Here is a 13563-nt window from a genome sequence, read left to right as displayed (position 1 = left end):
GCTGTGTTGGGCCAGGGGTTCTCAGAGAAGACAGAATAGCAAAGGCCATGAGTAGGAGAGCTCAGTCTCATGAATCAGACTGCCTGAGTTCAAATCCCGATTCTGCCACTACAATGTTGAGTGTCCTTGGCACGACACGTAATCGCTTGAACCTTAGAAGACTCCAACTTGAACCTTAGGAAGACTCACGGGGCTTCCTACTATTCTATGGGAATGGACCAATCTTAGAATAATGGGTATATTTATATGTGCAACCTCGGAGAATGGGGTAGGGAAACCTCTTTGGTACCCTGGAATTTGGTACCCTGGAATAAAGGCAAAGTTTGTTTTGACGAGCAGGGGCAGGAAGTTAAGGTAGAGCCTGACGGGTAGCCGTCGCCTAGGTTACAAGACAGCTTTTGACAACTTTCGTCGGCCCTGCCTGCCGCTTCCGGCATCGAAGGGCTGAATCGTGGCATCACTTCCTGTATGCAGGGGAGCCCATCCACTCGGATTGGCCCGCCTTCTCTATTTGGACGGACGTCCCGCCCTCTGGCTGTTCCTGGCTGAGGCGGAGCGGCGGGAGCTATGGCGGCTGTGACAGATGTGCAGCGGCTACAGGCCCGTGTGGAGGAGCTGGAGCGCTGGGTGTACGGGCCGGGCGGGTCTCGCGGCTCGCGGAAGGTGAGCTATCTGGGGTCCAATGGTCCCTCTCTGGGGCAAAGCAACAGCCGTCTACTGGCCTGGTCCTCGAGATGGATGCTACCGCTCCAGAGTCCCGTTGCCCGCAGCCCGACCTTTGAAATAACAAAGGTTCGAGACCTCCCGGAGCATATCGGGCCCTCGGAGTCCATTCCCACGGAGGGCACTGTGAGTCTGAGGTGGGCTCACTGTGGAGACTCCGCCTTTGCCCTCGCGGGGTAGTTGGGGAGACCTGACACACTCGAGAAACTGACTAATCAGAGTTTCAGTAAGAGCTGAAGCCCGGAAGGGCCGTTGTGGAGCCCTGCGTAATTGCTAAGTGAATTGTGTAAAGAGAGGTCCATAGGACCCCAAAAGAGGCAGACCGGAGGTGGATAAAGAAGGCTTCAGGGGATTAGAGGTGTGGTCTGGGAGGGCGGGGATTAGGAGGGGAAGGGATTGGGTACTGAGTGTTCAGATATGGACTGGCACTCCTTCCCAGCAGTGACTGAATTTTGACAACTGTGCAGCTCAGTTTCCCTTCCATCCCCTTTTTAACTATGGAAAGACTTTTCACTGAAGGTGGAGTGTCAGGCACACCCTGGAGTTGAGTGCCTCAGAGGTAATGATGTCTGTTTGTACACTTCTTGTGGAATTAGTTGTCACTAACAGATTGTGTCCCATGTGAGAACTGACTTCTCAGAACATTCTCTCCCTTTCACATCTATGACGCAAATCCTCCTGATTTTCCTCCTACGTCTCTGGCTGCTTCTACGCAGTCTTCTTTGCCTCCCCCTATATTTGACCCTTGAATATTGTCATTCCTTACCCTCTAACCTAAAACCTGTGTGATATCATACACTTCCATAGCCTCTCCCTCTAGTCAACCCTTTAATATTGGAATTCCTCATCCTCTACCCTTAAAGCCTAGGTAGGTTCAGCCAAGAGGAGGAATCAGGGAATAGATAGTATATGCTAGTGCCCCATAAACTCTAAAGTAGTTCATCACCTCCCCAGTCACACTTGAAACTCCCCAAGGAGTACATGATTATCTCCCCCTTCACACTGAGGATTCCCGGAAGGTAGGGTTGAATCTCTTTTTAATACTAGAGAAGGGGACGATAGCTGGGACAAGGAGGTTTGGGAGTCTGAGGGAATGAGGGTTCCTTATGTCTTCCAAGACTTGAGCCAAGTGGTAAATCATGGAATTAACTTCCACTCCCCCAATAGGTGGCCGATGGCCTGGTCAAGGTGCAGGTGGCTTTGGGGAACATCGCCAGCAAGAGGGAGAGGGTGAAGATTCTGTACAAAAAGAGTAAGTGCTTCCATGAGGTGTCTGCCTGTTCTCCTTCCCAAGCCTGTGCTTCCTGGTTCCCTGCCCAGGCTCTTCAGCCTAGTAGGTCACTGGAGTTGCCCTTTGGGGATAGCAGGTGAAGACATTGCCCTGATGAAATGGTGAATTGGGGTGTGCTTTCTATTTTGTGGTGAAACCCCAAGCCCATGGCAATGTCCTAAGTTATGGGATAAGAGCTCTGCCTGAAAGGTCCCCTGGGGGAAGGAGGGACGAGGGGTATGGAATTTCCACAGGCAAGGTTCAGAGGCAGGAAAGAAATCAGGCACTGAGAGCCCCAGTCTTGGCTCAACCAGCCCTTTTTGATTATGTCAGAGCTAGCAACCTGTTCAGGAACTAGAAATCAGATAAAGCTCTGGCATGTCTTGGTGGCGCTGAGGGGCAAGGTGCCTTCCAGCCTTGAGGATAGATCAGTGGGAATGCTGAGGGCCCCAGGGTTTTAAAGTTGGAGGCTGGCCAGCAGGTGATCAGAGGGTAGAGACAGGGAAGTGGGGATAGGGGACCTGGTGGAGGCCTGGTGGACGCTGAGGGTGTCAGCTCCTCACTCAAGGGTCTCCCCAAGGCTGACACCTCCCCTAATATCCTTCACAAGACAGATCCCCACTCCCCAACCTTATTCCATTTTCCATCTTGCTACTTTTCTAGTTGAAGACCTGATCAAATACCTGGATCCTGAGTACATTGACCGCATTGCCATACCTGATGCCTCTAAGCTGCAGTTCATCTTAGCAGGTAGTGCTGGACAGTATGTGCATATGCATCTGGGGATGTGGATTGTGGGGGAAGTCGGGCACAGAGATAGCTTCCCTGCCAGCCCTCTCCTGGATACAGCCCTGGAAGCTGCTTTCTGGAATCTGGCCTGGTTCTGGACTGAGGCTGGAGGTGGTCCTGTGGTCCTCTAGTAGGCACTGGGTACAGTATACTTCAGAGCCAGCTGCAGACCATGGTGCCTGCCACAGTGGAAGCTACTCCGGTGTTCTATCTATGGCCTGCCTCTAGGATTTTCCTTCGGAACCTTCCTTACTTCTGCTCAGTAGACATAGGAGCTTCTAAGAAAGGGTAGGGGTAGAGAGCATTGCATTTGGGAGAGGTGAGGTTATAGGCATGAGTTTCAACATCTTTCTTTCATGTGAGAAAGCGCTAGGATTTCAGAATTCTAGGCAGGAACTATTGTCTTAGCAATGTCTGCTTATCAGTTAGTTAGCCACTCCGCAAGGTATGGTTTGCCAAGCACCTGTGTTTGTTCATGCATTCAAAAGTGATCATCTACTGTGATCCAGACTATCCTAGGTGTGAGGTATACAATGGCGAACCAGAACATACCTGAGCCACTGCTGTGGCTTAGACACCAAGTTCAGGAGGTCTTCTCCTGCTCCGATTATTATTTTCTTTAATTAATTAATTAATTTATTTTTGGCTGCGTTGGGTTTTCATTGCTGCGCGTGCACTTTCTCTAGTTGCGGTGGCTTCTCTTGTTGCGGAGCATTGGCTCTAGGCGCACGGGCTTCAATAGTTGTGGCACGCAGGCTCAGTAGTTGTGGCGCATGGGCTTAGTTGCTCTGTGGCATGGTCTCCCAGACCAGGGCTCGAACCCGTGTCCCCTGAGTTGGCAAGCGGATCCTTAGCCACTGCGCTACCAGGGAGGTCCCTCCTGCACTGATTCTTAAATCCAGCCTCTCCATGCCTCCCTGTCGCCACTGCCTCAGTGTTCATCCCCTTGTACATGAATAGTTGCAGTCTCCTAAGTCCTCTTCTTGACCCTAGTCTTCCCCTTCTTGCATGTGGTTCAGTATCATCTTTCCAAAACACATTTCCAACACGCCACTTTGTTTAGTTTGGAACCTCAGTGTGTGTGTGTCTCTCTCCCTATTAGGATAAATTCCTAATTCCTTAGCATGCCATTCCAAGCCTTCTATAGACTTCCAGATCTACCCTCCCATCTAGCTGTTTCCTGTGCTCTCCTTGCTCCAGTTCATCCAAATGAATTCTTTTTCCTCGACTAATTGACAAGCATTCTTGCCTCCAAATGTTTGACATAACAGTCCTCCCTTCTTGAATGCCCTTCCCACTCTGCAGCCACTGAAACCCCCTGTGCACAGGGTCATTCCAGTCCTGCTTTCCTCACTGGACTGTCCTGTTAGTGTCCCAGCTCTCCAGGAACTTGTAATTGTCTGTGCCTCTCAGATCCACTGAGCAGAACCTGCCTGGTAGTTTTCCACGTCTCCTCTTTCAGACCTTCCCAGGAGCCCTTGCATGTGGGTACCCAAGTCTGAAGTACTTTGTTTCCTGTGGCCTAGGAGGGGCTCTGAGTTTGTTGATAGGAAGCTAGAGGAAGGGGCCTCAGAGTTAAAACTTGGAGAAAGGTAGGATTTGGAGGAACTTAGAGGCTCCTTGGGCTCGATAGGTCAGACCAGAGGCATCCAAGAGAGGTGGAGGCAGATTGGGGGAATGTGCACATAGCGAAGGGGGCAGTGGGCAGACTAGCTGCCCCAAGCTCCAGGCTCAGCCATCTCATCGGCCCCTTGCATGGGAGTGGCTGTGCCCAGGCTCGCCTCACTGCCACTGCCTTGTCTGTTTATGCCTCAGAGGAGCAGTTTATCCTCTCCCAGGTTGCGCTTCTGGAGCAGGTGGAGGCTTTGGTGCCCATGCTGGACAGCACTCATATCAAAGGTACCTCTCTGGGGCTGCAGCTCCACTACTCTACTTGGGGAGGTGGGTGGATGGGCAGGACTTCCCTGGGCTCAGGCTAGCTCTGCTCCTTGTCTTTATCTCACCCTGGGGGTACCAGACACCTGCACTGGGATTAAAATTTCCAGGGCAGAGAGCTCAGCTTCAGAATGTCAGGCAGTTTGGCACCAAGGACACTCATGTAAGGCCAGCGACCTCCAACTCTGGGATTCCTTCTGTCTTCTACCCCACCCCTCAGCATCTGTCCTTCAGGGTGCTGCAGAGCCCAGATTTTACTGTAAGAGTTCCTGCCAGGTGTGTCAATGTGTGTGAATTCTTCCTGCCACACTGCCTAGTGCAGTTCCTAGGCCTGGGTTTTGACAAGCAGACAGTGACTTTAATTGAATCCAGATAGCCATCTTGTCTGTCTCTAGAGGTATTTTTCCCAGCTCCCCCTCCCTACCCCTGATCAGCTTTCTGCTGAGCATCTGACACCCTTAAGCTGTGGGCCCAGCATGGTGGCTGAGGCTCTGGGTGTTGGATTCCAGGTGGCCAGCTTAGGGACCTGGCACTCATCCTCAGTCCACCTGCAGGCTCCCTGTTCCCTAGGCCCGGCAGACCTGGTCCCGCTGGGCTGAGAGCAAAGGAACAGATCCCATGATAATCAAAGCTTCCTTTACTTGGCCCTGCTCACAGCCCTGGGGTGGGTGTATGGGGCAACTCTGGGAACCCCAGGGTTTTGTCTTCTTCTAGGGGCCTGCATCTTCCCCTCCCCTTTGGGTCCTAGAGTAAGACTGAGGTGGGCAGGGAGTCCCACCACCACGTCCAGAAGCAGTGGTCGATGAAGCTGGCGTTTGTTTAGCTTCTCCACTCAATACTCTAATCCTACCGAAGACCTAATAGACTATTGAGCAGTCCCGGGGGAAGGCACAAGCATCACTAGGCAGTGTGCGTTGTGTTTTACAGCCGTTCCTGAGCATGCCGCCCACCTGCAGCGCTTGGCCCAGATCCACATCCAGCAGCAGGTATGGGAGGGGAGAGGCCTGGAGGGGAAAGTAGAGGTGGTGAGGCTCCTAGTCCCCACCCCTGCCTCCTGGGGAAGCAGCCTCAGGCCTCCCTGATGTCAGCTTCAGGGGGAATTTAGGGTTTATCCTTTGTCTTCCATCTGCCTTCCAGAAGGGAAGGGATTTGCCTACGGTCACATCCAGGTCTCCTGCCTCCCAGAGTAGGGCTACCCGGAGGTATCAGATTGATGTTGGGAGGTACCCATGAATTCCTGGGGATGATGTGTCCTTAACTATGGTAGAAGAGCTGTTTTTTCACTATTCCCAGGTCCTAGTGTAAAGGTCAAGGAGGGTTCAGAAATAGGGGACAGGGAGAAGGAGGCATATTCTAGCAGGAGTATTTGCTTATATGTGTGGTTCACCGCCCCCCCCCCACCTTCTATCAGCCTTAGGACTGCAGTTAGGCTACCCACACTGGAGCCTGAAAGTGCCTCTTTAGAAATTTGCTCCTTTTGGCACTGGGGTTAAACATTACCTTTTCTAGGCTCTGTGGGGAGCTAGGGTCCCTGATGAGGTGGGCAGTGGGAAGCGGGGGCTTTGTCCAACTCCTTTCTCTGCCACACCTTGGCTCCACAGGACCAGTGTGTGGAGATCACTGAGGAGTCCAAGGCTCTCCTAGAGGAATACAACAAGACTGTATCCTTTCTGCTCAGCCAGGCCCCTGAGGAGTGCTGTCCGGAGCCCTGTCCTTTTATTCCATTTCTCGCTCTGTTTCTCATCCCATCCCAACCAGCCTGCCTATCCCCCTGCTCCCCGACACTTTAGGCAGATGCAAACCTCTCCACTCCCTCTCTCAGATGCCCGTTCTCACCTTGACCTGCGACCAGACAATGCTTCTCTCCAAGCAGTTCGTGCAGTGGGATGAGCTACTTTGCCAGTTAGAGGCTGCCAAGCAAGTGAAGCCAGCAGAGGAGTGATGGCTGCTTCCCATCCTAGGGTGGGCCAGGGCAGCCAGGCTCCAGGCCCTATGCCAACCTGCCCTTGTAACAGGACAGAGCAGAGGCAGCTCTGTATTTATTGGATTCACAGCCTACCAGTCTGCACTCAGGTGGGGCTCTGGGGTCAGAGGTCTGGCTACTTGAGATTTGCTATTTGCACCCCCTCCCCTCATCAGTGTCCTGTTCCAAAGACAATAAACTGTACAGATCACTGGAGGTGTGTGTTAGCTTCCCGATGTTGTATGGGTATGGTGGTGGGGATGAGGTTGATAGGCCAGAGTTGTTGGCCTTCCTCCTAGTTGGACTGAGAGCTATACTCATCTTAGTCTGGCTTTCCGGGAGAGGTAAAGCTCTCAGGATGAATGCTCTCATTTGCTTGATGTGAGTGGAACATTCCTTTATGTATCCATTTATCCCGCATTTACCAAGTACACTCTAAATGTCAGATGCCATACCAGGTGGGGAGGACACAGGTAGGGTCCACCTGATTCCTACCCTGTACAGGCTAGCTGAGGAGACAGTCAAGGAAAAGGGGAGGGACAGGTGGCACCAGGGTTCTTTGGGGGCACAGAAGAAAAAGGAATGTGGGAAGCAGCCCTGGAGGGTGACATGCAGGGTTTTGAGAGCCAAGGGAGCAGCATGTGCAATGCAGAGGGGAGCCTTTAAGTTTCTCTCTTGGGAGCCTACTTGGTGCTATTAGCCGAGAAGGGGAGACTAAAAGAGGTTTGGATGCAGGGGGCTTTTGGCGGGTGGGCCGTGGGGGGCGGTGGTATGGTTGGAAAGGAGAGCATGTTAAAGAGCAGAGAAACTGATGGTCCCTCACTCCACCAAGTGTTTGCTGCCCCCTTGTGGTCTCAGGGACTGCTGTGGCTCCAGGCCCCTTTCCATCTGGCCTGCCCACCAGCCCACCAGCCCACCAGCCCACCAGCCCACCAGCAGGGTCTCACTGGCATCTCAAATTCAGCACGTCTGAAACTGGGAGTCATCCTAGACTCTTCCCTCCTTCTTCGTCAAATCTACCTCCTGGTATCTTCCAACTTAATCTACTTTTCCCCATTCCCACTGCTGTTTCTCTGGTTCATTCTTTCAACAAATGATTTATAACAAATATTTGAGCGCTTATTATACGCGGAGCAACGTACGAATCTCCGTGGACATGCCCCCGGGATTTTGCGGGCTGGAGTCACCAGCGGTTGCGGCCCGCCCCCGCCTGTGCTGCAGCCACAGTGCGCTGTGCACACGAACTGGTTTGACTTGCGCCTGATGAAAAAGCCCCGTGGTTCGCCAGTGCCCACGGGGTGAGGTCCATGCTCAGAACTCGCTGGCCAAGGCTCTCGCGCCCGCAGCAGCGGCCACTTCAAACGGCACCTCTTGCTCTTGTCCAAAGTGAAAGCCGCTGCTCCGCCTTTGCTGCTTCGGTGTGCTCAACGGGTAACGCCCTCCCTGTCATCTTCTAAGGGCCAAATCCTCCGCGTCCTTCGGACGCGGGACTCCTCCGACGGCCGCTCCTCTCCTCCGCAGGGCTCTCTCCGCCCCAATAGGAGTGCTCCTTGCCCGGGGCTAAACAGCTGAGACAGCCCGAGGGCTCCGAGTCTCCGCGTCCTGGCCCAGCTCACTCTCCGGCGGTCCCCCACCTCTCGGTTTGCGGGCGGAGGCGCCGGGGTCCCCGCCCCTCAGGCCCCGCCCCGTCCGGCGAGCGCGGCCTCGCGGCCTCGGCGCGCTCCCGGGAGACGCCATCTTGGCTTCGGATCGAGCTTGAGGAGTGTTCGGATGCGGTGGTGAGAGCAAGAGCTCAGTGGGGTGGGGGCTCCTGGAGGTACGGGGAGGAGAGGGGAGGTCGGCTGCTGGGCCGCTGCGGCCTGCCGGGCACTGAGGGCGGCCCGTGGCGGTGGGGACCGCCGAGCCCGGCCGCCGGCGAACTCGACGCCAGGATTAGCTCGAGCAGCCCTCGGCGTCAAGCCCCTGTTCCTGGGTGTCTGAGTGACCTGGGTTGGGGGGATCGACCCTGGGAATCTCCGGGTGAGGGGTGCTCGGCCCTGTCCTAAGGGTCCCGGAGTGGGGGAGGGGGTCACTTCTGTTTTTGAGGAGCTTTTGGATGAGGGCTCGTGGCTCTGTGTCGGCGAGCTTGTGGCGTAGGGGCTTGGTCCTCTCCTCTGGGGGCACGAAGTGAGGGGCCTTGTCCCTGTCACCGCTTGGAGAGCCCAGGGTGAGGAGCACTCAGCCTTGTTCTCAGGGAGTCTCGGGTGAGGGCCCGGGCCCTGTCCCCAGGAGCCCAGATGAGGGAAGTTCATTCCCAGTGCTAGGGAGCTTGGGATGAGGGGGCTTGGCCAGCGTTTGGGGAATTTGGTCCTGTCGCAGGGACTCCGGGGTCGGGGGAGGGTTATGGCCCTGTCCAGAGGAATGGGGTACAGCCCCCTCCCAGGGTGAGGCAGGCGTGGCCCCCTGTCCTGGGGATGAGGGCATATGGTCCTGTTTCTGGGAAATCTGGGATGAGGAGTGGGCCCACGTCCTAGAGAGCCGGGCTGGGGGGTGGGGGGTGGGGGGTGGCCCAGGGCACCCTGCCTAGCATTCCTCTGACACTTCCCTGCAGTGGGCAGCAAGATTCAGACACGACAGCAGCCGGATGGAGCACTACCGGAAGGCTGGCTCTGTGGAACTCCCAGCACCTTCCCCGATGCCCCAGCTACCGCCTGATACCCTGGAGATGCGGGTCCGAGATGGCAGCAAAATCCGCAACCTGCTGGGCCTGGCGCTGGGGCGGTTGGAGGGCGGCAGTGCTCGGCATGTGGTGTTCTCAGGTTGTGGCCGGGCTGCAGGCAAGGCTGTCAGCTGTGCTGAGATTGTCAAACGGCGGGTACCAGGCCTGCACCAGCTTACCAAGCTGCGCTTCCTGCAGACCGAGGACAGCTGGGTGCCAACCTCACCCGACGCAGGCCTAGATCCCCTCACAGTACGCCGCCATGTGCCTGCGGTATGGGTACTGCTCAGCCGAGATCCACTGGACCCCAATGAGTGTGGCTACCAGCCCCCGGGGGCACCCCCTGGCTTGGGCCCCACACCTACCTCCAGCTCTGGCCCCCGACCCCGAAGAAGGGCTCGAGACACCCGGTTTTGAAGACCTGCTGGCAAGCTGTTCTCCAGGCCTGAATGTCTAGGATGGCTGGGCCTTCTTTGAGAAGCCTCTGTAACTGCTCAACACCCCCAACAAGACTTGAGTCTACAGAAGTGGGCCTCCCTGTCCTGCTTCCACTTCCCTCTGGCTTGTGGAAAGGGACTGCTATGAAGAGTGACAGGTGTGGTGTCTCTGCCGGGTTCTGGATTGCCTTCTACCTACAGTGCCTCTGATCTACCTTCTGACAGAGGTCCAAGGAGTGGGTTAGGAAATAAAGGTTCTGCCCATTCGTCTGATGAGCCTCTGCTTGGCCTGCTGTGTGGAGGTGGGATTAAGGGAGTGGGAGTCCCTGCTCTTGACCCCCAGGAGCTCACAGGCTAGAGACAGGAAGGGTAGGCTCAGGTTGGTGCTGGGAGGATCTAGAGTCAATAAGAAGCCTCAAGCAGTAACCTGACTGTGTCTAGACCCCTGGGTGGCTGGCTGCTTCCTGTTTTGGGCTGGTTTAAGGACTCTGCCAGGTCATTTTTCTCCATCTGCAGCATATACCTCATTTTATTGCACATTGCAGATAATGCATTTTTTACAAAGTGAATGTTTGTGGCAAGCCTGCATTGAACAAGTCTGTCAGTGCCATTTTTCCAGCAGCGTTTGCTCATTTCGTATCTCTGTCACATTTCAGTAATTCTCATAGTATTTCAAACTTTTTCATTATTATTATATTTGTTATAGTGACCTATGATCAGTGATCGTTGATGTTACTACTGTAACGCACTGAAGGCTCAGATGATGGTTTGCATTTTCTAGCAATAAAATATTTCTAAATTGAGGTATGTACATTGTTTTTTTAGACAGAATGCTATCACACTCTTAACAGACTACAGTGTAGTGTAAACATAACTTTTGTAAGCACTGGAAAACCAAAAAATTCATGTGACTCGCTTTATTGGGATCTTCATTTTATTGAGGTGGTCTGGAAGTGAACCCAAAATATCTCTGAAGTATGCCTGTATTATAGTATAGCGGTTAAAATCATGGTCTTGGGCACCAGGCTGCCTGGATTTTAATCCTGGTTCTGCCACTCACTAGCAAGTTACTGCTATGTGACCTTGGGCAAGTTACTCCTCTGTGCCTTAGTGTTCTCATCCTTGAAACAAGATATAGTGCTTACCTCGTAGGCTTGTTAGGAGGATTAAATGTGGGAATATACATATGATTCTTAGATACCACCTGGGCCTGTATACACTCAGCCCTGCTTATCTGTGGATGCAGAACTCGTGGATACAGAGGGCTGACTGTACTACATCATTTCATATAAGAAACTTAAACATTTTGGTAAAAAAAAAATCCATGGGGGCTCCTGGAACCAATTCCCTGAGGATACCGAGGGATGACTGTAAATGTTAATTGCTCTCATTATTAATGACTCAGCTTACAAATATGCCTTTTCCTTAAAAACATAACCTCAGTCCCACATTTTCCCTTCCGGTCTCATCCTTTCCTTTTTACCCCTTGCTGTTCCTTTTCTGTCTCATCTTGGCCATAGACTCTCAGGTTCACCATGGTCAGGTCAGGGGCCTGAGGAGAGCGGTGAAGATTGCAGTGGTAGCCAGTGGGGTACAGGAACCAGAACAGGATTGTGGGCAGTAGTAGACTCAGTGAAGAGTTGAGTGAATTGCGTCTCCCACTGGATTTTAAGGTCTTCTCTGTTGTGTCCAGTAGCCTGGGTGTCCAGTCACCATGAAAGCACAAAGTTCGGGCTCTTCTGGGCCCATGTGGCAGGGTGGGCACAGCAGTTTGAGTGTTGAAGTGATAGGCTGAGGGGATAGGGCCAATAGGGGCTTAGAGCAGGGATGAGGGGACCACAGGGCCAGCAGGCTGTGGTCAAAACTTTGAACACTGCATCTTTTGCTTTCTGAGGTCAGTTGCCCAGAGTGGAGGGGTGGGTGATGGAGATTCAGGGGATATTTGGAGAGACAGGAAACCCTCTCAGCAGCTGCCCAGCTGGGCCTCTCAACTGCAGAGGGCCACGAAGCATCTAACACACTCCTTGAGGCTGTGGTCATGACTTCGGTGTCTTGCTGCCAGCAACTGTGTGACTTCTCCCCGTTCTCTTTGTGGCTAATTCAGGGTTTTTCTTCCCACCCAGCTTCTGCGTAGTGCCTTTTTGCTGAGCATCTCCACTTGAATGTCTTCTACCGTCAACACCTCTCTGAGTATCATTGGTCTCCAGAGCTCTGGGACCAGGCTTCTTGCAGACTATTGATCTGTGGCTCAGCATCCCATCCTGACCTAGCCTGCTGTGGCCTGGTGGAATGATCAATGGAATAAGCATAGTGACCTGTGTTGAGGGAATGATTCAGTAAGGTGGCATCACAAGCTCTGGGAGTCCTAGGATGGGCTCCCAATTGGGCAGCTCATCATTAAGGCACCACCTGGGGTCTCCAGGGTGATGGCAGGGGTAGTGTGGAGGGAAACTGAGCTGGGGTCAGAATCCCTTGGGAAGAACAGGATCTGCAGTTCAGAGAATCAGGAGATAGGACACAGGCTGAGGGAGAGATGGCTAGGTTCTGGGGCCTTTTCTCTGTTTGACCTCTACAGGGCCTAGTTGGGGCCTACAGGAGGAATTGCAGGGAGGGAGCCAGAGAGAGGTGAGGCCTTTAGAGTCAGAAAGCCTGACCAGGCTTAGGAGGGAGGGAGCATAAGAGTTACGTATAATTGCTGATTCAATTTCTTTACTTCCCACTTTCTCCATAATTCACTGTAGTATGGCTTCTTCCTCCATAATCTCTTAGAAAAGGTAAGGGCACAAAAAGTAAGGAAGTGGAGATAGCTTTTTCAAGAAACTATTGTGATGGGAGGGGAGAGGTGACTGGGATACAGAGAGAGTTTTATTTATTTGTTTAATGAATTAGCAGAGACTTGTTTGTAGGCTGATGGGGGAAGCCAATAGGGAAAGGGATTAAAGGTGCAGGAGATTGTGGCTAACTCAGAGTGAGGCTCCTGGGGGAGATGAAAGGGAGTGGGCCTTGGAGCATGGAGGTATGGCTGTCACAAAGGGAAGAGGAGAGCAGACTCCCTGGAACAGGAGGGAAGGAGTTGAGGATGGCTATGCCTGCAGATGGGTGAAGAGGTAAAGGTGGGACATAAGAGAATTCAGAGTTCAGAAGGCTTTTAATCTCTTGAAGCAGGAGTCCAGCTCTGCTGCTGAGAGTAGAGCAAGGAGGCTGGTGAGATAGTTTTTGCAATTGGGAAAGATACCTAGGGAGGTACAGGAGGATGACCAGTCAGGGCTAAAAGCCCAGTTGAGGCTGATGATCATGAACTTGTAATATCAGTCAGGGTGTGTGCGCTGCAGCAGCACCCATGGGACAAGTGAAGACTCAGAGGAAGCACTGTTGCATTCTTCTACTAGGTTAAGATGGGCAGAAATGATGGAAGAATAGTGAGGAGACTAGCAAGAAAGTGTATGTGGTGAAGGCCCAAGGAATCCAAACTGGGTCAGGAAAGAAGTGAAGATAGAAAGGGGTAGGGGTCAGTGGCCTAGACCCCATGAAAATGGGTGGGGTGGGGTGGGGTGAGGTGGAGTAGATGAGAGAACTGGGATAGGGTATCATAGCTGTACCAGTTTCTAGGGCTCCCATAACAAAGTACCACCAACTGGGTGGCTTAGAACAACAGAACTGTACTGTCAGTTTTGGAGACTAGAAGTCCAAAATCAAGGTGTCAGAGCCATTTCCCTCTGAAACCTGCAGGGGAATCTTTACTTGACTC

At 53.1% G+C, this 13563-nt stretch overlaps 2 protein-coding genes across 6 annotated transcripts; both read left to right on the top strand.

Moving 5' to 3' along the window:
- Positions 1-505: 505 nt before the first annotated feature.
- Positions 506-6896, top strand: DCTN3 (dynactin subunit 3). 3 transcript variants are annotated; one of them, XM_060153536.1, is made up of 7 exons: positions 506-663; positions 1891-1975; positions 2657-2743; positions 4598-4681; positions 5645-5703; positions 6319-6378; positions 6570-6896. In XM_060153536.1, exons 1-7 carry the CDS (start codon positions 568-570, stop codon positions 6657-6659), a joined length of 561 nt encoding a protein of 186 aa, XP_060009519.1. In that variant the 5' UTR covers positions 506-567; the 3' UTR covers positions 6660-6896. The 3 variants fall into 3 exon arrangements, with proteins under 3 accessions (XP_060009519.1, XP_060009520.1, XP_060009518.1); XM_060153537.1 differs by lacking the exon at positions 6319-6378 and having other exon boundaries at positions 6540-6896; XM_060153535.1 differs by lacking the exon at positions 6570-6896 and having other exon boundaries at positions 6319-6533.
- A 1490-nt stretch (positions 6897-8386) lies between these two features.
- RPP25L (ribonuclease P/MRP subunit p25 like) lies at positions 8387-10088 on the top strand. Of its 3 annotated transcripts, none has more exons than XM_060153531.1 (2): positions 8387-8458; positions 9271-10088. In XM_060153531.1, the coding sequence occupies exon 2, from the start codon at positions 9304-9306 to the stop codon at positions 9793-9795; it is 492 nt and encodes a 163-aa protein (XP_060009514.1). In that variant the 5' UTR covers positions 8387-8458; positions 9271-9303; the 3' UTR covers positions 9796-10088. The 3 variants fall into 3 exon arrangements, with proteins under 3 accessions (XP_060009514.1, XP_060009516.1, XP_060009515.1); XM_060153533.1 differs by lacking the exon at positions 8387-8458 and adding an exon at positions 8474-8496; XM_060153532.1 differs by lacking the exon at positions 8387-8458 and adding an exon at positions 8526-8886.
- Positions 10089-13563: the final 3475 nt, after the last annotated feature.

This window comes from Lagenorhynchus albirostris, chromosome 7 (genome assembly GCF_949774975.1).
Source record: "Lagenorhynchus albirostris chromosome 7, mLagAlb1.1, whole genome shotgun sequence".
NCBI classification, from domain to species: Eukaryota; Metazoa; Chordata; class Mammalia; order Artiodactyla; family Delphinidae; genus Lagenorhynchus; species Lagenorhynchus albirostris.
This window is presented reverse-complemented; position numbering and strand designations above follow the sequence as displayed.